The 24,277-nt window shown below is 44.3% G+C and overlaps 3 protein-coding genes across 3 annotated transcripts; all 3 read right to left on the bottom strand.

Moving 5' to 3' along the window:
* Window positions 1-5,993: 5,993 nt before the first annotated feature.
* Window positions 5,994-14,557, bottom strand: LOC129714472 (adhesion G protein-coupled receptor E4-like). The gene is made up of 3 exons (XM_055664085.1): window positions 14,279-14,557; window positions 12,876-13,044; window positions 5,994-6,288 (listed from the first exon to the last, which is right to left on the bottom strand). Exons 1-3 carry the CDS (start codon window positions 14,347-14,349, stop codon window positions 6,181-6,183), a joined length of 348 nt encoding a protein of 115 aa, XP_055520060.1. The 5' UTR covers window positions 14,350-14,557; the 3' UTR covers window positions 5,994-6,180.
* A 4,304-nt stretch (window positions 14,558-18,861) lies between these two features.
* LOC129714440 (putative adhesion G protein-coupled receptor E4P) lies at window positions 18,862-19,146 on the bottom strand. The gene has a single exon (XM_055664032.1). It carries the CDS (start codon window positions 19,105-19,107, stop codon window positions 18,862-18,864), a length of 246 nt encoding a protein of 81 aa, XP_055520007.1. The 5' UTR covers window positions 19,108-19,146.
* A 271-nt stretch (window positions 19,147-19,417) lies between these two features.
* LOC129714411 (adhesion G protein-coupled receptor E3-like) lies at window positions 19,418-22,906 on the bottom strand. The gene is made up of 3 exons (XM_055663990.1): window positions 22,603-22,906; window positions 21,198-21,350; window positions 19,418-19,636 (listed from the first exon to the last, which is right to left on the bottom strand). Exons 1-3 carry the CDS (start codon window positions 22,846-22,848, stop codon window positions 19,418-19,420), a joined length of 618 nt encoding a protein of 205 aa, XP_055519965.1. The 5' UTR covers window positions 22,849-22,906.
* Window positions 22,907-24,277: the final 1,371 nt, after the last annotated feature.

Genomic DNA, 24,277 nt, shown 5'->3' with positions numbered 1-24,277 from the left:
TCAGTCGGACATTTGCAACACCTCAAGATGTTGCCAAATATATTACATCGGGATAGTATTGGCAAATAAAAGTGTGCATGAATAAATAATAGTTGCATTACCACAGCGTCTTGCTTTTCCCTATGCTTCTCTTTTGAAGTAACATGCTGGAAGTAAAACGTTATTCAGGAATGAAAAGCGAACATCGGCAACAGCAGTCAGCAAAGGCCATGCCGTAGCCAGCATCCATTCACATTTGGACTTTTGCCAAGAATATAAAGGAGGATAGTTAAAAGCTTCTTTAGGTATGTGCTGAAGAGGAAACACGTAGTTAAGACCCAACACCAGTTGGACCCTTGAAGACTGAAAAAGGGTGTGCTTATTATGGGGAACAAGGAAATGGCAGCAGAGAGTTGAAACATGGACTTTGGATCGTCTTCACTAAGGAGGACACAAACAATCTTCCTGATGTACTATTGGCCAGAGGATCTGGGGCGCTGGCGGAGAGACCTGAAGGAAATCTACATTAAGGCAAGAAATGGTGTTAGGTAGACTGATGGGACTGAAGGCTGATAATCCCCCAGGGGCTGGTGGTCTGCATTCCGATCAGGGTACATCAGGGGTGGCTCTAGAAAATCGTGGCTGCATTGGAGTTGATTTCCAATGTTCTACTGATTCACAACCAGTCAATGTGCATTGGAAGGTAGCTAATATTATCCTACTTTTTAAGAAAGGTGTGAGAGAGCAAACAGGGAATTATAGACCAGTTTGCCTGACATCGGTGGTGTGAAATATATGGTCAATTATGAAAGATGAAATAGTGGCACATTTGGATAGCAGAATCGGTCTGAGTCAGCATGGATTTACAAAGGGAAAATCATGCTGACTAATCTCTGGACTGTTTGAGGATGTGACAAGGAAAATGGGCGAGGGGGAGCCAGTGGATGTAGTGTACCTGAATTTACAGAAAGCATTTCATAAGGGTCCACATAGGAGATTAGGGGCAAAATTTTGGTTCAGGAACCACAAAGAGTAGGGATTTACGGGTCTCTTTCAGAATGGGCATGCAAGTGACTAGTGGGGTGACCGCAAGGCTCGGTGCTGGGCCCGCAGCTATTACAATATACATCAATGATTTAGATGCAGAGATTCAAAGCAACATTAGCAAATTTGCAGATGACACAAAGCTGGGTGGCAGTGTGAACTATGAGGAGGATGCTATGAGAATGCAGGGTGACTTGGACAGGTTGGGTGAGTGGGCAGATGCATGACAGATGTAGTTTAATGTGGATAAATGTGAGGTTATCCACTTTGGTAGCAAAAACAGGAAGGCAGATTATTATATAAATGGTGTCAAGTTGGGGAAAGGATGAAGTATAACGGGAACTGGGGGATCGTTGTTCATCAGTCAATGAAAGTAAGCATGCAGGTACAGCAGGAAGGGTCTTGACCCGAAAACGGTCGCCAATTTCCTTCCCTCCATAGATGCTGCTGCTCACCAACAGAGTTTCTCCAGCATTTTTGTTTACCTTCGATATCCAGCGATCTGCAGTTCTTTCTGAAAACATGCATGTACATCAGGCAGGTGAAGAAAGTGAATGCCATGTTGGCCTTCATATCAAGAGGAGTTGAGTATATGGAGCAAAAGAGGTCCTTATGCAGTTGTACATGCCCTAGTGAGACCACACTTCCCCGTCACCTCCGCCTAGCAGAGCTGGTCCTTATCCTTAATAACTTTTCATTTGACTCCTCCCATTTCCTCCAAATACAAGGCGTAGCTTCATGGGCATGCGCATGGGCCCTAGCTATGCCTGTCCGGTCTTTGTTGGGAATGTCAAACAATCCTTGTTCAAGGCGTACCGTGGCCCTATCCCCCAAACTCTACCTCCGCTACATCGATGACTGCATTGGTGCCACCTCCTGCACCCACACACATCTTTCTGACTTCAGCCACTTCTCCACTAACTGCCATCCGGCACTCAAATACACCCGGACCATTCCGACATTTCTCTACATTTTCTAGACCTCACTATCTCCATCACAGGTGATAGACTACTGACCAACATCTACTATAAACCCACTGACTATCTGGCCTACTCTTCTTCCCACCCTGCTTCCTGTAAGGACTCCATCCCAACTCCCACGTCTACGTCACATTGCACCCAGGATTAGGTTTTCCAACCAAGGGCATCGGAGATCTCCTCTTTCTCAGGGAACGGGGGTTTTCTGTGGCAACGAAGTAAGTCATAGGCCCTATCAAGTCTACTCCACCATTCAATCATGGCTGGTCTAAAACACATTCACCAAGATCATGGCTCATACTCCTCCACGATCTATCTCTCCCTCCTAACCCCATTCTCCTGCCTTCTCCCCATAACCTGAGACAGTTCTGTCTGAAGAAGGGTCTCGACCCGAAACGTCGCCTACTCCTTCTCTCCATAGAGAGCTGCCCACCGCTGAGTTTCTCCAGCATTTTTGGTCTACCTTCGATTTTTCCAGCATCTGCAAGTTCTTTCCTAAACATAGACAAACCAGGATAGCTTTAGGTTTAGTTTATTGTCACGTGTACCGAGGTACAGTGAAAGCCTTTTTGTTGCGTGCTATTCAGTTAGCGAATAGTCTGTACATGATTACAATCAAGCCGTCCACAGTGTACAGATACATGATAACGGGAATAACGTTTAGTGCAAGTAATGTCTAATAAAATATATACTGTGGATCTCCAAACAGGTAGATGGTAGGTCAAGACCGGTTTCATCTTTCTCAGTAAACGCTAGGTTTCTGAGATGGGTTATGGAGCAGTGGGACTTGCTAGTACATGTAGATACAATACAATATACTTTATTAGCCAAGTATGTTTTGCAACATATGCGGAATTTCATTTGCAATACAGTCATACCAATAAAAAGCAACACAACACACAAAATATATTTCACCATAAACATCCACCACAGTGACCCCTCCACATTCCTCACTGTGATGGAAGGTTCAATCTTTTCCCTTCTTGGTTCTCCGGCGGTCGGGGGACCTCGAGCCTTCCGTTGACGGGACGATCTTGACTCCCTCAAAACCGATCGGAACCCAGGTCGGGGCTTCCCTGGAAGTGGTGTCAGAGGTACTGTGGATAGAGTGGCGTACAAGGCTTTTGCCATGCAGGCCTTCGTCAGTCAGGATATTGAGTATAGGTTGATACTAGATGGCACGGTGGCACAGCGGTAGAGTTGCTGCCTCACAGCGCCAGAGACTCGAGTTCCATCCTGACTACGGGGCATGGTCACCATTGACCACATAGACACAAGGAAGTGCAGATGCTGGAATCTTGTTAGAACACAAACCGCTGGAGTAATGCAACGTGTCAGGAAGCATCTCTGGAGGACTTGGATAGGTTGACGTTTCGAGTTTAGTTTAGTTTAGAGATGCAGCATGGAAATAAGGCCATTCGGCCCACCGAGTCTGCACCGACCAATCGATCCCCGCACACCAACACTATCCTAACCACAATTAGGGACAATTTTTACAGTTCCATCAAGCCAATTAACCAACAAACCTGTACGTCTTTGGAGTGTGGGAGGAAACCCACGCAGGTCTCGGGGAGAACGAGGGGCTTGTTTCCGCGCAGCATCTCTAAACTCAACTCAACTCAAATAAAAGCAAAACGCCACCTATCCATGTCCTCCAGAGATGCTACCAGATCCGTTGTGTTACTCCAGCACTTTGTGTTCTAACAAGATTCCAGCATCGTGCAATTCCTTGTGTTTGTGTGGGTCAATTGAATGGAAGCTCAGGAGATGCTGAGGAGGAGATTAACCAGGTAAAGCTACAGTTAATGAAACACACCAAAGCTGGGGAATCTGTGAGATTCATTGCTACAGAGACGGCGGTGGAGGCCAAGTCAATGGTATTTTTAAGGCAGAGATAGACAGATTATTGATTAGTACGGGGTGTCAGGGGTTATGGGGACAAGGCAGGAGAATGGGGTGGGGGAGGAAGAGATAGATTCGCCACGATTGAATGGCGGAGTAGACTTGATGGGCCGAATGGCCTCATTCTGCTGCTATCAATTATGAATGATGAAAACACCCTTTCACACCCATGAAGATTAATTAAACAAGACGGCTTCAGAATATGGCACGGAGCGCCAGGATCCTGAGGGAATGACCACTCAGGATTGGCTCCATGGATTGTTTTGGGATACTGAGGGAATGATCGCTTGGGAATGGACCAGGGAATGACCAGGAGACAGAGGGGAACACTCACTCAAGGTACCGCTCCAGCAAGACAGGAGCAGGCCATTAATTTAAACCTGTCTGAAATAAACACTGAACATTCTGGGATTACTCAACAAGTCAGTCAGCATCTCTGGAGAAAGTGAGAGGGGGGGGGGGACTGGAGAGACAGAGAGTGAGGGAGAGAGAGAGGTTGGTTGGGGAGAGGAGAAGAGGGAGTGAGATAGATAGGCTGTGGGCCGAGCATCAAAAATGTGTCGAGAAATCAAATTTTGTGACCCATGTCTCAGAACTACATAAACGTTTGCACAGATTTAGATGAAATATAATTGTGAAGGAAGTCATAACTCGTCAATGCCAAAAATTGCACATTAATTAATTAAACTAATTAGAAAATGAGATCAGAAAAGTAAGCGCCATCTAGTGTCCAATGCCCTTATACTCACCGGCCTACCGACAGGCCCGACCGCCTGACCCTGACCCTAACCCTAATCCTAGCCTAGCTGTACATTTGTTATTTATCATTTTTATTTAACAGTTCACATCATAACTTTATTAAGATAAATCAATTGAAAAACAAAATGATCAGCAAGGTGAGCATTACCTTTATTCATTCGAAACCTTGTTATTGCTACTGATATAATGAGGAGGCAGCCATGATCCCAGGGTCCTCGCTGCCTAGCGACCATCAAACAAAACGCGGCATTGGTCAATTAGCGTCTGACCTCAATGTCAAACGTGCATTGATTGGACAATTACTACTCTGAAAATTGGAAGTTTTAGTCATATTTAAACAAAATGTGCAGGTTTTGTTCTTGACGAGTTTCAGGTATGATTTATATCATATTTTTACACAATATGTGAAAAATTCAGGTTGTTCCGTGAGTTTGGTCATGAACCTGAAGGAAAAATCTCCTTGGTCAGTATGGATGAGTTGGGCCGAAGGGCCTGTTTCCATGCTGTATGACTCTACGAAGAGTCTTCAACCTGAAACGCTAACCTTTCCTCTTTCTCCAGATGCTGCCTGACCTGTTGAGTATTTCCGGTGTTTACTTCAGACTTGCAGCATCTGCAGGTTTGTTTGAATTCCGTGGGATTCATGGATGGTTGGTACAAAATGATGATTCACTGCTGGAAGAGTCTGCAGCTGAAGACGCTGACTGGCTCATCATTCAGAGTCCATATTCTCCCACGCAATGTCCAACTGAGTTCTCTTCACAGTCTCATAGCCTTCGAAACCTGAGAATAAAACCAAATATGTGTAAGAAAGAACTGCAGATGCTGGTTTAAACATTGACTTCCCTAACTTCAGATAGTCCTTGCTTTCTCTCTCCATCCCCATCCCCTTCCCAGTTCTCCCACCAGTCTTACTGTCTCCGCCTACATTCTATCTTTGTCCCTCCCCCTCCCCTGACATCAGTCTGAAGAAGGGTCTCAACCCGAAATGTCGCCCATTCCTTCTCTTCGGAATTGCTGCCTGTCCCGCTGAGTTACTCCAACATTTTGTGTCTACCTTCAAATAAAACCACATGACAGACTTTACCTGCCATGTCCAAGCATCATAATAATCTGAGCACAGAGAAGATTTACGAGGATGTTTAGTTTAGAGATACAGCGCGGAAACAGGCCCTTCAGCCCGAGCGATCCCCGTACACAAACACTATCCCGCACAATGGGGTCAATTTACAATCTTTTACCAAAGCCAATTAAGGATGTGGGAGGAAACCGGAGCACTGGGAGTAAACCCACGTGTTCACAGGGAGATCATGCAAACTCCATACAGACAGCACCCGTAGTCAAGATGGAACCCGGGTCTTTGGCGCTGTGAGGCAGCAAGTCTACCGCTGTACCATGATGCAGGAAGGGGAGGAAGGAATGGAGGGGTGTGTTGGAGCATTGGAGAGGGGGCACCAGTGCAGCGCATGTCACAGCAGCTGGCTGGGGTTCGCTGCGGCAATGCACCATGCGCGTTTGGTCATCGGCACTCACCGTCATTCATGGCGATGGGGCAGGAGGTGTCTGCCACCTCTGCCTTCTTCCCCTTGCACATACGGCTGAACCAGTTGCTGTATTCTCTCCTCACCTGCCCACAGAAGGTAGCGTAAATAAACAAATCAGCACAAAAACATTGCACGAGACCGTACACTGACGACGTGAAAGCGAACCGTAGATTATTAATGTTCTTTAGATTTTTAGTTTAGAGATACAGTGTGGAAACCAGTCCTTGTCACTTGAAAATCTGAGTCCTTGTGTCATCCGACCCACATTGCCACTGTTGATTCAGAATTAAAGAACGTTCATTTAAGAAGGAGATGAGAAACTTTCTCAAAAAATTGATAATACTTGCAGTGAGTTAAAAGAACTGAAAAAGCAGAATAAGGAATTTGATAAGAGATTAAAATCAGAGTGTGTCAGAATTGAAAATGATTACAACAAGAAATTTAAAGGTGTAAAGGATGATTTCGGAAAGCTGGACGAGATAATGGAAGAAATGGAGAATGAGATAAAAGAGATTGTCTCGGAAATAAAGAGTTTGAAACAATCACAGAAAACTGAAGAGGACAAACTTGGAAGAATGACTGATAAATGTCTGGACCTGGAATCAAGAACTCGGAGATATAACTTGAGAATTCTTGGAGTAAAGGAAGGACGTGAAGGGCATGAATCTCAAGCATGTACTTTCGTTACTGATTTGCTCAAAGATGTCTTTGAACTGTCAGAAGAACCAAGAATAGACGTCGCTAACCGAGTTGGGTATGTTGCAAAAGGAAACATAAAGAAAAATTATTCAAGACAGATAATCGTGAAATTCCGTGACATCTCTTCAGTGGAATTTATATTGAAAAAGATCATTCATGGCAAGAAGCTAACATACCGTGGGGATAATGTGCGAATATTTCGCGATTACTCTCCTGAGGTAGTCCAGAAAATGAGATTGTTTACACCGGCAAGACACACTTTGAGGGATGTCCCGGGAGTAAGATATGGAATTTACTTTCCCGGAAAAATGAAGGTATCTTATAATCGCGTTGAACGCTCATTTGCAGAGCCCGGAAAAGCTTTAAAGTATGCAGAGGACATCGTTAAGAAAACATCGGGGCAAGCTGCCGACAAAGAAGAAGATTGAACTTTTTACAGAGCTTTGAACTGATTAAAATGGCCGAGCTAACCAGACAATTAAAAAGCTTATCTCATTGGAATGTGTTATTCAGAGAGCTTGGTTATATTCAACCTTGGATGAAAAGCTCAAAGTTTAACCCCTTGGCACCTGCCTGTACGGTAGTTAACCCTTTGGTACCGGCCTGTATGATGTATGGTAGTTATAGAATGGGATATTATGTAAGAATCCTGGGGGGATATATATTGGAAAGTTTAGATTAGATTAAGATTGGATAATTGGAAGGACATATATACTTATATAATCGTGTATATGTTGTGTTCTATATTTGTTTTGGGGTTTTTTTTACTCCTTATGTCTCTTCCTGGTAACTTTTTTTTTTTAAATTTTTTATTTTTTCTCTCGGCTGTCACGCACTGGTTTGATAAACTCATATAAGAAAAGACAAAATATGAAACGGTATGTAACTTTTTATGAGGATTCACCAAGGGGGAGGAGCTCAATGTATAACAACATCACGGAGGTCGATACATTTTTTGCCATCATTGATGGCTATTCGTCCTTAAGGTATCTTCCCTTAGATACCTTAATAGCACCTTTTTTTTTAAAGCACAGTCAAGATTTTTATCTGTTTAATTTTTTTGAAAGTAATTGTATATCACATTCTTTTTTTCTTTTTCTAAGGCACTTTACAAGAAGGAGATGCAATATAAATCTAATAAACCGGGATGACCACCCAAGTCCTAAAATTCTGAGGTATTTGGTTGCACCATATGATTCAGGAATATTACCCTGATTACAATGCAAGACGATAGACAAATAAAGAATGGAGGAATTACATTTTGTAGTTGGAATATAAGGGGTGCCAACGAACCAATTAAGAGGGGTAAAATTTTTGCCCAACTAAAATCGTTGAAAAGCGACATAATGTTTTTGCAGGAGACCCACATGAAACAACAAACACAAATAAGATTAAAGGCGAATTGGATAGGCCAAACATACTACTCCTCATTTACTTCTAAATCTAGGGGTACAGCTATTCTTATTAGGAAAGGTATTCCTTTTAAATTAAAGAATACTATATCAGATAAAGAGGGAAGGTATACTATAGTCTCGGGTGAAATTTATGCAACCCCACTAACTTTGATAAATATTTATGCTCCGAATTTTGACAACCCCCAATTTTTTGATAAAATTATTGATATAATATCAGAGTTTAATTACCAAAATGTAATAATAGGGGGGGACTTTAACTGTGTTTTAGATTCATATCTAGATAAGTCATCAAAACAAAAGAAGAGTAATTTAAAATCTAAAACTAGCGAACTTCTAAATACATATATAAAAAATACTAATATAATAGATGTATGGAGATCTGCTAATCCAGTTGGAAGGGAATACTCGTTTTACTCTCCGGTGCATAAAACTTATTCAAGAATTGATTATTTTTTAGTGGACATGAAATTAATGCCTTATACAAACAACCCAACATACCACATTAGTAGTATCTCAGATCACTCTCCGTTGACATTCTCAGTAAAATTTGAGGGAATGCCGGGTAAAAAATTTTTTTGGAGGTTTAATACACATATTTTAAATGACGTGCAAGGCTATCAATATTTAAAACAACAAATAAAACTTTTTTTCGATACAAATGATATACCAGGTACTTCGCCTTCTTTATTATGGGAAACTTTTAAGGCATTTATGAGAGGAATTATAATTTCATACCAAAGTTTTCAAAATAAAAAGAATAAGACAGAACAATTGTTGTTAGAACAAGAAATCAGACAGTTAGAGTTGGATAATGCCAAAGATTCCACGACAGATAAACACAATAAGATAGTATTACTGAAATTTAAACTTAATCGAATTTTATCGGCAAGAGTAATAAGACTATTCCAAATTACAAAACAGGAACATTTTGAGTTTGGTGACAAGCCACATAAACTTTTAGCTCGCCAATTGAAAAAACAAGAAAGGGAAAATACTATAACCAAAATTAAATCAGAGAAAGGCAAATTACTAATACTACCTAAAGATATTAATAATAGATTTGCCCAATTTTACCAAAACTTATATACATCTAAAATTAAAATAGAAGATAGTAAAATAAAAAAAATTCTAGATAACTGTAATCTTCCAATACTGGACCCTTTGGAACAAGAGGAACTAGGAGCTCAAATTACAATCAAAGAAATAGGTGAAACAATAAAATCGTTGAAAAATGGTAAGACACCGGGACCAGATGGTTTTAATAATGAATTTTATAAAAAATTTCAGGAGATAACGGCCCCTTATTTATTTAATTTATACTCCCATGCTTTTAAAGAAAACAAACTACCTGAAACACTAACAGAATCAACTATTACGCTTATTCCAAAAAAAGATAAAGATTTAGAAGATCCGGGCTCGTACAGAGCTATATCACTTTTAAATACAGATCAGAAAATTTTAGCAAAGATTTTAGCAAGTAGATTAAGCAAATATATTAGTAAACTGATAAACCCTGATCAAACGGGGTTTATACCTAAAAGATACTCATTTAATAATCTGAGACGCCTGTTTAATATAATGTACTCGCATAAAGTAGAGGAAGAAGATATATCAATTATTTCTTTGGATGCAGAGAAAGCATTTGATCAGGTAGAGTGGCAATACTTATATAAAGTACTACAAAAATTTAACATGGGAGAGAATTTTATAACATGGGTAAAATTATTATATGATAAACCGATGGCAAGAATTTTAACTAATAACATGTTATCTCAAAAATTTCAACTATCAAGGGGTAATAGGCAGGGATGTGCACTATCACCCCTGCTATTTGCCCTTATGATAGAACCCCTGGCTGAAAGTATAAGAATTCATCCGAATATTCAGGGCTATAATACCAGGGACTCAAAGAATAAAATCTCATTATATGCAGACGATATACTTTTATATATTACAAAGTCACAAACGAGCATACCAAATTTATTAAACTTAATAGAGGAATTTGGGTGTTTTTCTGGATATAGAATAAACTGGAACAAAATCGAAATCATGACATTAAAACCTCAAGAACCTACACACTTACTGAAGTTCCCCTTTAAAATCGCAACAGAAAAATTTAAATATTTGGGTATTCAGATTACTAGAAAATATAAAGCATTATTCAATGCTAATTTCATACCTTTATTAAATAAACTTAATACACGGATTAAATTTTGGAAAACACTTCCCTTATCATTATTAGATAGAATAAATGCAATAAAAATGATCTTCTTACCACAATTACTATACCTATTTCAGTCTATACCGGTATATATACCAAAATATATATTTTTTTAAATTAGACTCTAACATTACAAATTATATTTGGGACTATAAATCACATAGAATCACAAAAAAAACACTTATGTAAACCAAAAGAGGTCGGGGGACTTTCACTTCCGAATTTTATGTATTATTACTGGGCAGTGCATATTAAGAATATGATTTATTGGTTGGATAGTTCTACACAACAGACAGAATGGATAAAAATGGAGAAGGAGGATTGTCATCCTTGTAATATAGGAACGATCCTCTTTTCCCCCAAAAAAACTGAATAACACAATATATAAGAAGAACCCAATTATATATGGTACAATAAGAATTTGGAAACAAATAAAATTATCTTTAAAATTAAGAAATCTATCACTGTTAATGCCAATAGCGAATAACCCTTTATTTAAACCATCTCTTATTGATAAGACATATAACCAATGGGAAAGTCTCGGAATTAGAAGGATCAGGGATATGTACGAAATGGGAAACCTACTATCATTCCAACAACTACAATTAAAATTTAAATTGAAAAACAACCAATATTTTAAATATCTTCAGATTTGCGACTTTGTGAAAAAATATATACAAGGATATCAAAAAGTAACTCCTGACTTATTGGAAGAAGCAATGAATATTGAAGCCGACTCACAAAAATTAATATCCTATTTATATAATAGTATTCTAAATATAGACCTACCATCGACAGAGGTACTTAGAGAAGAGTGGGAACGGGAATTAATGATAAAAATTACGAAGGTTAAATGGGAAAAATACCTGATATATATTCACAAATGTTCAATTAATGTAAGACATAATCTAATTCAATTTAAAATTGTACATAGATTATATTATTCAAAAACAAGATTGAACAAATTTTATCCAAATATATCCGCCACTTGTGATAAATGTCTAGCCCAAAAGGCAACTATAACACACTCCTTAGTTTCCTGCATAAAACTTTATAGATTTTGGAATGATATTTTTGAAATACTTACAAAATTATTCAAGACAAGAATGGAACCTAATACTGAAATGATTATATTTGGTGTAATGGAAGATGGGAATAAATTGAACACATCTCAAAATCTATTCCTTAATTATGGTTTAATAATAGCAAAAAAATTAATACTTAAATTTTGGAAGGGTACATCAATACCAACGCTTAAAATGTGGATTGCAAGTATGTTGGACACCGCTCATCTTGAGGAAATGCGATTCCTCCTAATGGATAAATCAGACCAATTCATAACGAGTTGGTCTCCATTCGTCGTTTTTTTGGAATCATATGGTGCAACACAATTGTAAAAAATAACGGTTTCAGGACTGGACGAGGGTTGGTCAAGATTATAAATAATGATCTCCTTTTCTTTTCACTATTTTCTCTCTCAACTTTCTTCATTTACTCGTTTTCTTTCTTCACACACTATATATTTCACATTTTTCTATCCTTTACTATCTAACTTCTTTTTCTTATTCTCATCTTTTTTCAATGTAACAAAAAAAAAAGAAGTTGTACATAAAATGTATTATGAAAATATATATTAGGCACTTTGGTGCCATGTGACTGTGCTTACTTCTAATAAAATAAAATATTAAAAAAAAAAAAAAAAAAAAAAAAAACATTAAAAAAAAAAAAAAAAAAAGTTAAAAAAAATTTAAAAAAAGGAGATGAGGAGGAATTTCTTTAGTCGGTGGCGAATCTGTGGAATTCGTTGACACAGACGGCTGTTGAGGCCAAGACATTGGTTATTTTTAAAGCAGAGAATGACAGATTCTTGACTAGTATGGGGGTCAAAGGTTATGGTGAGAGGGCAAGAGAATGGGGTCAAGAGGGAAGACAGATCAGCCATGATTGAATGGTAGAGTGGACTTGATGGGCCGAATGGTCTAATTCTGTTCTCATGAACTGATGAATTCTGTTGTTGGTGAAGGGCGACACGGTGGCGCAGCGGTAGAGTTGTTGCCTCACAGCGCCAGAGACCCGGGTTCGATCCTGACTACGGGTGCTGTCTGTGCGGAGTTTGCACGTTCTCCCCGTGACAGTGTGGGTTTTCTCCGGGTTCTCCTGTTTCCTCCCACACTCCAAAGACGTACAGGTTTGTAGGTTAATTGGCTTTGGTAAAAAATGAAAATTGTCCCTAATGTTTAGGATAGAATCGCAGAGTCATAGAGTGATATATGTGCCCGCACCGGCCAACATGTCCCAGCTACAGCAGAATAGCGCGAGGGTGAGAGCAGATTACCTGCTGGTTCAGCAGGCAGTGGACCAGGAAGATGAACACTCCCTGGGAGCCGTTTACAATGGTGAATATATACGACAACACTATGGTGTCCTTGTTCAGCTGGAAAAGTCCAATGACCCATGAGCAGCCCAACACAACGAATTGGGCCATGGTCTTGAAGGTCCGTATCCTGGTGATTTACAAAGACAGGGTGAGGACCTCAACCCAGCAGTGAACCATGCCCAAAATCCCCTCAACCCCCAACATTCCTTCCCCTCTCTCTCGTCTCCCTCTCCCCGACTCTCAGTCTGAAGAAGTGGTCACATACACCAAGTATGAAGAAGGCTCTCTACCCGAAACATCACCCGTTCCTTCTCCCCAGAGATGCTTCCTATCCCGTTGAGTTACTCCAGCATTTTGTGTCTAACTACTATCTACCTCACTGGTGACTCTCAGACTATCCTTGATCGGACTTTGCTGGCTTTACCTTGCACTAAACGTTATTCCCTTATCATGTATCTATACACTGTAAATGGCTCAATTGTAATCACATATTGTCTTTCCGCTGACTGGATAGCTTTTCACTGTACCTCGGTACACATGGCAATAAACTAAACTGAACTGAACTGGGAACATGAGGAAAGGAACTGCAGATGCTGGTTTAAACCACAGATAGACACAACAAGCTGGAGTAACTTAAGAAAGAACTGCAGATGATGGATAAATCAAATGTAGACAAAAATGCTGGAGAAACACAGCGGGTGAGGCAGCATCTATGGAGCGAAGGAAAAAGGCGACGTTTCGGGCCAAGACCCTTCTTCAGTCTGATGTGGGGTGGGGGGGGGGGGAGCGGGATAAAGAAAGGAGAGGCGGAGACAGTGGGCTGGGGGAGAGCTGGGTAGGGGAGGGGAAGAAAGGAGAAAGCAGGGACTACCTGAAATTGGAGAAGTCAATGTTCATACCGCTGGGGTGTAAACTACCCAAGCAAAATATGAGGTGCTGCTCCTCCAATTTGCGGTGGGACTCACTCTGGCCATGGAGGAGGCCCAGGACAGAAAGGTCGGATTCGGAATGGGAGGGGGAGTTGAGGTGCTGAGCCACCGGGAGATCAGGTTTGTTATTGTGAACTGAGCGGAGGTGTTGGGCGAAGTGATCTATATACCTTCTATATATATGTTTTATATCTCTCTACATCACCCTCTATATCTCTAGTTTCCCTTTCCCCTGAATCTGGGTCTGAAGAAGGTGTCTTGACTTGAAACGTCACCTATTCCTTCTCTCCAGAGATGATGCCTGACCCGCTAAGTATCTCCTCAGTTATTGTTGGCTAGCGATCAATATCCTCACTGTAGCTGAGCAGACCCAGCAACCCTACGATGGTTGACCTCTGCCTCCCCCTGTTTCTTGTGAGGTTTCACACGTACCTGGAGTCCTTGATGGTTGAGACATTGGTGTTCAGGGCAGTCTTGATATTCCTCAAGTTCCATATGATCATGACAAACAAAACCGTGTTAACCTGCAACACAGCAGCACCGTAATTATAGTTCCAACTAGACCAAGTGATCTTCCAATCTCACTGTGGAACTGCTACACTACAATGCTGAGAAACTATATTCTGCACTCTGGTCTCTTCACTCGTACTGTTGTACTTGAGTTTGGCTTGATTGTATTTATGCACGGTGGCGCAGCGGTAGAGATAACCATATAACCATATAACAATTACAGCACGGAAACAGGCCATCTCGGCCCTACAAGTCCGTGCCGAACAAATTTTTTTTTCCCCTTAGTCCCACCTGCCTGCACTCATACCATAACCCACCATTCCCTTCTCATCCATATGCCTATCCAATTTATTTTTAAATGATACCAATGAACCTGCCTCCACCACTTCCACTGGAAGCTCATTCCACACCGCTACTACTCTCTGAGTAAAGAAGTTCCCCCTCATATTACCCCTAAACTTCTGTCCCTTAATTCTGAAGTCATGTCCTCTTGTTTGAATCCTCCCTATTCTCAAAGGGAAAAGCTTGTCCACATCAACTCTGTCTATCCCTCTCATCATTTTAAAGACCTCTATCAAGTCCCCCCTCAACCTTCTGCGCTCCAGAGAATAAAGACCTAACTTATTCAACCTATCTCTGGATGCTGCCTGATAGCGCCAGAGTCCCGGGCTCAAAGCTGACCACGGGTGCTGTCTGTACGGACAGCACGTCTGCTTCGGGGGGCAGCGGAGGCCGGTTCTCTGGATACTTTCAAGAGAGAGCTAGATAAGGCTCTTAAAGATAGCGGAGTCAGGGGACATGGGGAGAAGGCAGGAACGGGGTACTGATTGGGGATGATTAGCCATGATCACAGTGAATGGCGGTGCTGGCTCGAAGGGCCGAATGGCCTATTCCTGCATCTACTGTCTATTGACACAGATACACACACATACACATGCACACACACACATTCACACACACACACACACACTGACACTCATACACACACTCTCACGCACACACACATGCACACACTCATACATTTGCAGACACGCACGCACACACACCTCTCTCTCATGTACACACACACAAACACACAGGTACATGGATAGGACAGGTTTGGAGGGATATGGGCCACAGGCGGGCAGGTGGGACTAGTGTAGATGGGACATGTTGGTCAGTGTGGGCAAGTTGGGCTGAAGGGCCTGTTTTCACACTGTATCACGCTATGACTGTAAAACATGGACTGAGGTGCAGTCCACAAATGAAATATTCAACATGTCACCAGGGTACTCATAGACATACTTGGTGCAAACTTCACCCCGATGAAAAATAAAAATCCCTGTGCAACAAGTAGCTAATAATAGACTAGGTTAAAAGAGGATTCAAGTTTCACAAGAGGGAGGGAATGTGCTGGTTTAGTCCAAAGCAGACCAAAATACAGGAGCTAGTGTGAGGGGGAGATTAGATGCTTTCAATGATGTAGAAAGAGTTGGTGGAGATTTGATGAGAGTTTGGTTTAGGTTAGTTTAGAGATACAGCACGGAAACAGGCCCTTTGGCCCACCAGGTCCAGCGATCCCCGCACACTAACGCTATCCTACACACACTGGAGACAATTTACACATACACCAAGTCAATTAAACTACAAACCTGCATGTCTTTGGAGTGTGGGAGGAAACCGGAGCACCCGGAGAAAACCCACGCGGGTCACAAAGCGGATGTACAAACTCCGTACAGACAGAACCGCTGGTCAGGATGGAACCCGGGTCTCTGGAGCTGTGAGGCAGCAACTCTACCGCTGCGCCACCGTGCCACCCTAATGGACAGGCCTTGAGATACCACCCGTGCTTGCTCCACTTACTCTGCCTCATCAGAGAAACATAGACAATAGGTGCAGGAGTAGGCCATTCGGCCCTTCGAGCCAACATCACTATTCAATATGATCATGACTGGTCATCCCAAATCAATACCCCATTCCTGCTTTCTCCCCATATCCCTTGATTCCGTTAGCCCAAAGAGCTAAATCTAACTCTCTTTTGAAAACATCCAGTGAATTGGCCTCCACTGCCTTCTGTGGCAGAGAATTCCACAGATTCACAACTCTGGTTGAAAAAGCTTTTTCCTCATCACAATCCTAAACAGCCTACCCCTTGTTCTTAAACTGTGATACCTGGTTCTGGACTCGGTTGGGAAGGCGGATGAAGGTTGCGGCAGAAAAGGGTCTCCAGTCGCCTTGGACTCCATGCCACTGGATCCTGACCCAGATCCGTCAAGGACCGTGGGGTGGGCTGTCTGTGCACCAGTCTCCCCACGTTAAACAAAGTCACGCACAGGCGTCCTCCACAGTCATACTCGTTGCGATGAAAGGGCGGGAGAGAGGGAAACAGTATAGAAGCTGAGTATAGAAGCTGGGATGTAATGTTAAAATTGTACAAGGCATTGGTGAGACCAAATCTGGAGTATGGTGTACAATTTTGGTCGCCCAATTATAGGAAGGATGTCAACAAAATAGAGAGAGTACAGAGGAGATTTACTAGAATGTTGCCTGGGTTTCAACAACTAAGTTACAGAGATAGGTTGAATAAGTTAGGTCTTTATTCTCTGGAGCGCAGAAGGTTAAGGGGGGACCTGATAGAGGTCTTTAAAATGATGAGAGGGATAGACAGAGTTGATGTGGACAAGCTTTTCCCTTTGAGAATAGGGAAGATTCAAACAAGAGGACATGACTTCAGAATTAAGGGACAGAAGTTTAGGGGTAATATGAGGGGGAACTTCTTTACGCAGAGAGTGGTAGCGGTGTGGAATGAGCTCCCAGTGGAAGTGGTGGAGGCAGGTTCATTGGTATCATTTAAAAATAAATTGGATAGGCATATGGATGAGAAGGGAATGGAGGGTTATGGTATGAGTGCAGGCAGGTGGGACTAAGGGGAAAAAAATTTGTTCGGCACGGACTTGTAGGGCCGAGATGGCCTGTTTCCGTGCTCTTATTGTTATATGGTTATATGTTATATGGTTAACAGGACTAGCAGCCAGCAGCTTGGGCAACCGTGGCCGGTGACATGTCCAGGCACTGGTCACTCATAGACTGACCACAGGCAGTCACCCGCCATGGGAAGGTCACACACACACACACGAAGGCACCACCTTCAACTCTCCCACTACCGTATGGCTTTCCCCTTATTTTAAGAATAAGGAATAAGCCATTTAGAACGGAGACAAGGAAACAATTTTTCACACAGGGAGCGGTGAATCTGTGGAATTCTCTGCCTCAGAAGGCAGTGGAGGCAGGTTCTCTGGATACTTTCAAGAGAGAGCTAGATAGGGCTTTTAAAGATAGTAGAGTCAGGGGATATGGGGAGAAGGCAGGAACGGGGTACTGATTGGGGATGATCAGCCATGATCACATTGAGTGGCGGTGCTGGCTTGAAGGGCTGAATGGCCTACTCCTGCACTTATTTTCTATTGTCTATTGTATCACTCCTTCCAACCTTACCAAAACCACAAAGGACACCGGACCCAACAAACTCCAGATAAAACCTTTCTCCAGATCCAGCCAACACCTGCAAGTAAAGAAACATGTATTCATTTAGCAATGGGATTTTCAAAAGTAATAAGTTTTTTTTAACCTTCTGGGGCTTCTGTTAAAGTCTTGCATCACAACTTCTGACAGCCAGGGTGATAGACGCAGAATAACTCAACGGGTCAGGCAGCATCTCTGGAGAACATGGAGAGCTGACGTTTCAGGTCGGGACCCTTCTTCAGAAGTGGTATTTGAGGCAGAACAAGGGTCTTGACCCGTAATGTCGCCCATTCCTTCGCTCCAGAGATGCTGCCTGTCCCACTGAGTTACTCCAGCATTTTGTGTCGATCTTCGGTTTAAACCAGCATCTGCAGTTCCTTCCTCCATATGATATTAACACCAATCAGGATGAGTGGACTGGAGGCTGCGTCAGCTTGAATGGAGCGTCTGGGTGGGCATGGAGGAGTTGGGCCTAGTCTGTGGCTCTGGGACAGCAGAGATTGTAAAGGCAGCACACAGTACAAACAGGTATATGTAGGAAGGAAGATGCTGCTTTAAACTGCATAGATAGACACAGAGCTGCAGTAACTCAGCGGGACAGGCAGCATCTCTGGAGAGAAGGAATGGGTGACGTTTCTTCAGTCTGTGTGATGGTGTGTGTCACCGTGTGTGTCACTGTGTGTGTGTCACTGTGTGTATCACTGTGTGTATCACTGTGTGTCACCGTGTGTGTCACCATGTGTGACGGTGTGTGTGTCACTGTGTGTATCACCGTGTGTGTCACCGTGTGTATCACCGTGTGTGTCACCGTGTGTGTCACCGTGTGTGACGGTGTGTGTCACCGTGTGTGTCACCGTGTGTGTCACCGTGTGTGACGGTGTGTGTCACCATGTGTGTCACCGTGTGTGACGGTGTGCGTGACGGTGTGTGTGACAGTGTGTGTCACCATGTGTGTCACCGTGTGTGATGGTGTGTGTGTGTGTCACCGTGTGTGACGGTGTGTGTCATACTGACCGGTCATGACTCCAGTAGCCGCAGGTGTTGACAGAGGCTGCCACGGTCACCACCAGCGCCGGGCACAGGTAGGCGACAATGTACATGTATCGCCGCTTCATCACGCGTGTGCGGGTGAAGTTCACCACCTTCAGGTTGAGCACCATCAGCCACAGGTGTACGGCCTCCAGCAGCATCCAGCTGAACGCCACCAGCAGCAGGTAGTGCAGACTAACCAGCACCAACGCACACACCATCTGCAGAGACAACAGTGGTCATTGCATGCCCATTGGAGACCACCCAATACCCACACTTCACCTACTCCACCCATCCAATCAAGGCCACCCACCCAAACAGCCAACCCATCCCTACCCACTCTCACCCACCCTCAACCCAACACACTCCATGCCCCCTGGCCAATACCTACCTCACCCCTCATGCACCCTCACCCCACACCCCACACTCAACCCTCACCCCACACAAGACCCCCCCATCCCACATCACATGCACCCTACACCCACCCCGCACCCCTCACCCATCCCGTTCCCCTCACCCACCCCGCACCCGTCACCCACAGGTTACCGATTGCCGTTTGATGAACATGGTGATGAGGAAGAGCAGCTCGGCCAGGAAGAGGTTGAGGCAGAGGTGCGCTCGGATCAGCGTGTTGGGACCGCGGATGGCCTTGCACCAGAAGAAGGTTGCTAAGGACAACAAGAGGAAGAAGAGCGACACGGGCAGCACCAGCACAGTGATCCACCAGAGGGCGGTACTGTGCACCGGGTCCTGTGGGCAACACAGATCAACATCAGGCAACCGCAATGTAAATGGTCCAAGTTTACGATGCAGCACAAACCACACCAACTTACTCCAGTACTTTGTGAGCCTGAAGAAGGGTCTCGACCTGAAACGTCGCCTATTTCCTTCGCTCCGTAGATGCTGCCTCACCCACTGAGTTCCTCAAGCATTTTTGTCTACCTTCCAGTCTTTTGTTAGGTTATTTTCTAAACCAGTATCAGCAGTTCAGCCGAAATGTGTTGGAAGGAACAGCAGATGCTGGTTTACACTGAAGATATGCACAGAATGCTGGTGTAACTCAGTGGGTCAGGCAGCATCTATGGAGCGAAGGAATTGGTGATGTTTCGCATCGAAATCCTTCCTCAGTTGCTGGTTTACATTGTGGAGTAATTCAACGGCAGCACCTTCAGAGAAAAAGGATGGGTGACATTTTGTCTCGGTCTGTAGGTTTCCTCAAAGTGCCCCTAGAGTGTAGGATGCGAAAGTGGGATAACATGGAACTAGTGTACATGTGATCAGTAGTCGGCGTGGACTCGGTGGGCTATTATCAACAGACTGGAAAAGCAACAAAATGAAATGAAACAAATTTAAATGAAACTGAACTGAACTAAATTGTACACTCTGGAGTTTAGAAGGATGAGAGGGTATCTCATTGAACATATAAAGTCATTAAGGGTTTGGACATGCTAGAGGCAGGAAACAGCTAGATAGGACTCTTGAAGATAGCGGAGTCTGGGGATATGGGGAGAAGGCAGGAACGGGGTACTGATTGTGGATGATCAGCCATGATCACATTGAATGGTGGCGCTGGCTCGAAGGGCCGAATGGCCTACTCCTGCACCTATTGTCTATTGTCTAAATTAAACGGAACTTAGCGGAACAAAACTAATCTAAATGAAACTAATTTAAACTAAACTCCACTGAGTGAGCTTACCGAGGTCATGATCGAACCTGGCCAATAGTTCTATGTTATCCCACTCTCACATCTCACACACTGGGGGCAATTTACAATTAACCTCCAAACCCGCACGTCTTTGGGATGTGGGAGGAAACGGGAGCACCCGGAGGAAACCCACGCGGTCACGGGGTGAACATGCAAACATTTGTGAAGACTTTCCACTGACTGGATAGCACGCAACAAAAACGCTATTCGATGCATGTGACACTAAACAAAACAAATTTAAACTCCTCAACTAAAAGTGTTTAAACAAAACAAAACTAAAATAAAATGATTTAAACTAAACTAAATTAAAATAAACCAAACTAATGTAAAATAAATTAAACTAAACTAAACTGAAAGAAAGGAAACATCTAAACTAAAAGAAGCTAAACTGAACTAAACTAAACTAAAGTGTCCCTGTATTTACATGGGGACAGCACCAGAGGTCAGGATTGAACCTGTGTCTCTGGCGTTTGTGAGGCAGCAACTCTACCAGCTACTCCACTGTGTGGCGCCCGTGTTCCTGCTGCCAGTGTTCCTGCGCTGCCGGTCTGTGGGCCAAGTGGCTGCCCGATGCCCAGCTCCATGCCCGCTCTCCACCCGTCTCACCATTTTGTACTGAGCCAGCAGCAGGGCAAAGCTGGACAGGGTGTTGTAGGTACAGGTGGCGTGAGTCTTGTTGCCGCTGCTCTCCTGCTGTGTTTCCCAGCCGTTGCCCATCCAGGTGCCGCAGAGTCTCTTCCTCTTGCCATCATCGCACGGCTGGAAGCAAGCACACCCGAGTAGTACACCTCCCTTACACACACGCACGCACTCACACACTCACACACAAACACACACACACACTCAAACACACACACACTCACACTATGACCGTGCGGTGAGGTCCTGGACTCTCCCACCAGTGGAAACATAGAAGATGTTGGAATCGATTTATTGCACAAGTTTCCAAAGCCGGCACCCAACCCAGGCGACGATAGTTTTAAAAATCAAAAATAATTTATTCACTTATTATTAAATAATATTTTACAAACTAAACCAGTGGTAACGCACCCAGCAGCATAATACAAAATCACCAAATTATCTAATCACTCAATTTTCAAGTAACTATATCGTCATCCATATTAATGACACATTCCACCCTCCGCGGTGCCCAGCGGTCCCGGAAATCCCCCAGGGTGCCCGTGGACAGCGCGTAGACCCTCTCATACACCACCCGGGCGCGGAGGTAACCCCAGAAAAAGGGCAGGTAGCCGGCACGGGCAGAGCTCTCTTCCGACCTGGCGCTGTGACTCGCGGATGGCCAACTTGGCCAGGCCCAGGTGCAACCTAACCAGGACATCTTCAGCCCCCCTACCCTCTCCCCTACACACAGGGTGTCCAAAGATGTGGACGGTGGGTGTGGAGCACATTTGAGTGCTGGCCCATAGAAGCAGATCTACAGTCACATTACAACCGCTCCACAATCTGAAATCTCTACATCTAAAGCAACATTTCTTACTTTCTCACCTCATTTCTAAAGCTTCATCCTTTTGTTCTGAAGCTTTAGTTTAGGTTAGTTTATTTTAGAGATACAGCGCGGAAACAGGCCCTTCAGCTCACTGAGTCCGCGCCGACCAGCGATCCCCGCACATTAACATTATCCTACACACACTATGGACAATTTTTACATTTACTAAGCCAATTAACCCAGAAACCTGCACGTCTTTGGAGTGTGGGAGGAAACCGAATATCCTGGAGAAAACCCACGCTGGTCACGGGGAGAACATGCAAACTCCGTACTGACAGCACCCACAGTCGGGATCGAACCCGGGTCTCCGGTGCTGATTTGCTGTAAGGCAGCAACTCTACCGCTGTGCCACCGTGACCGCCCAAAAGCAGTGGCCACTGGTCCTAGACTCTCCCACTGGTGGAAGCATAGAAGATGGTGGAATGGGTTTATTGCGCAGGGATCTCGGGGTCCGCCGTTACTGCCGTTTGCCTTGCCCCACCGCTGAGTGCTCACCTTGCTCACCTCCTCCTTCACACGGAAGGTGATGTTGAGGGTTGGTGTCAGACCCTGCCTCTGGCCGCCCACTTTGGTCACCGTCACCACCTTCGAATTGAACTTCACACTGGCGTTGTCTCTGCCTCCCTCCTGCACCAACGTTGGCTCCACGACGGTCTCCAGCTCTCTGTAAGCCAGGAAGGTGAGGAGAGCGTTCTCTGTCCCACCCCGTGTGTGAGAGAGAGGAAGGTGGACAGTCTGATTGGGCTCCATGTAGAAAGCACTACCACCTCGAAACTACTCATCCCCACTCCAGCTAACCTCATCCCACCCCATCTAACCTCATCCCACCCATCCCCATCTCATCCGACCCCATCCCCATCTCATCCCAACCCATCTAACCTCATCCCACCCCATCTAACCTCATCCCACCCCATCTAACCTCATCCCACCCCATCAAATCTCATCCCACCCCATCTCCATCTAACCCCATCCCACCTCATGCTCAACCCCAAACCTCATTAACCCTCACCCACCAGACTCCCATGGTTCCTGCATCTACCTCCAGACCCTCATCGTTCCATCAACCTCCATCCACTATTCAACCCCTCCATAACCTCCCTTCCTGGGCTGTCATAGCTGTACCTGGGTTCCACCCGGAAACTCTGCCTCCCTCCCACCCTGCTCACCCACTCCCAAATTCCTTCACTCTGCCTTTGAATCGAGTTGGTACAGTCCACGGATGTCCATTGTGGTCAGAGCAGGGGCCTGGACATGGGTGAACAGTGATGGCGGTCTCCACTGCTGTGGCCTGGACCGGCTCGGCATTATGGGACTTCCCGGTGAGCAGAGCAGCTCAGGGCTGGCCCAGGTGAGAAGATCATAAGGTCATAGTGATAGGACTAGCCTATCCTCTACTCCGCCATTCAATCATGGCTGATGTATCTCTCTCTCCTAACCCCATTCTCCCCATAACATCTGACACCCGTACTAATCACGAATCTATCTATCTCTGCCTTAACAATATCCACTGACTGGACCTCCACAGCCTACGGTGGCAAAGAATTCCACAGATTCATCACCCTCTGACTAAGAAATTCTTCCTCATCTCCTTCTGAACAGAACGTCCTTTAATTCTGAGGCTGTGACCTCTAGTCCTAGACTCTCCCACTAGTGGAAACGTCCTCTCCACATTCACTCTCTCCAGGCCTTTCACTATTGTGTGTGTTTCAATGAGGTCCCCCCTCATCTGACCCTACTATCCGACCCAGGGGAAGGCTGGCAAGCTGCCCTCTGCCCTACGGATGGGGTAAGGAGAGCGGGCAGGTACCGTGATCGTCCTGTCCCAGCAGCGAGAGGGAGTGGGCCACCAAGATGCTGTTGTAGGCCTTCAGGTAGATGATGGAACTCGCCGTCACTTTGTCCTTCTGTAGAGAAGCCACATCAACCGCTGCGGGCAAAGGGGACAGGTTACATGTGGTGAGAAGTTGGACAGGTGAGTCAATGGTGAGGTGGTGGACAGGTGAGTCAGCAGTGAAGATAGGCACAAAATGCTGGAGTAACTCAGCGGGACAGGCAACATCTCTGAAGAGAAGGAATGGGTGACGTTTCGGGTCGAGACCTTTCTTCAGACTGATGCTGCCTGTCCCGCTGAGCTCCGGCATTTTGTGTCTTTCTTCAATTTGAACCAGCATCTGCAGTT

This window comes from Leucoraja erinacea, chromosome 39, assembly GCF_028641065.1.
Source record: "Leucoraja erinacea ecotype New England chromosome 39, Leri_hhj_1, whole genome shotgun sequence".
Lineage (NCBI taxonomy): Eukaryota > Metazoa > Chordata > Chondrichthyes > Rajiformes > Rajidae > Leucoraja > Leucoraja erinaceus.
Note: the sequence above shows the minus strand (reverse complement) of the source record. Positions and strands in the feature narration are given on the sequence as shown.

Excerpts from the sequence above, each read along its gene's own strand:
- LOC129714472 (XM_055664085.1), bottom strand. The coding sequence starts at position 14,349 with ATGATCATATGGAACTTGAGGAATATCAAGACTGCCCTGAACACCAAT. Across the intron at positions 13,045-14,278 it reads TCAACCATCAAGGACTCCAG|GATACGGACCTTCAAGACCA; the intron begins GTACGTGTGAAA and ends GTAAATCACCAG. Across the intron at positions 6,289-12,875 it reads ACTGCCTGCTGAACCAGCAG|GTGAGGAGAGAATACAGCAA; the intron begins GTAATCTGCTCT and ends TTCTGTGGGCAG.
- LOC129714411 (XM_055663990.1), bottom strand. The coding sequence starts at position 22,848 with ATGGAGCCCAATCAGACTGTCCACCTTCCTCTCTCTCACACACGGGGT. Across the intron at positions 21,351-22,602 it reads CCTTCCGTGTGAAGGAGGAG|CCGTGCGATGATGGCAAGAG; the intron begins GTGAGCAAGGTG and ends GCTTGCTTCCAG. Across the intron at positions 19,637-21,197 it reads TGCTGGCTCAGTACAAAATG|GACCCGGTGCACAGTACCGC; the intron begins GTGAGACGGGTG and ends TGTTGCCCACAG.
- LOC129714440 (XM_055664032.1), bottom strand. The coding sequence starts at position 19,107 with ATGGTGTGTGCGTTGGTGCTGGTTAGTCTGCACTACCTGCTGCTGGTG.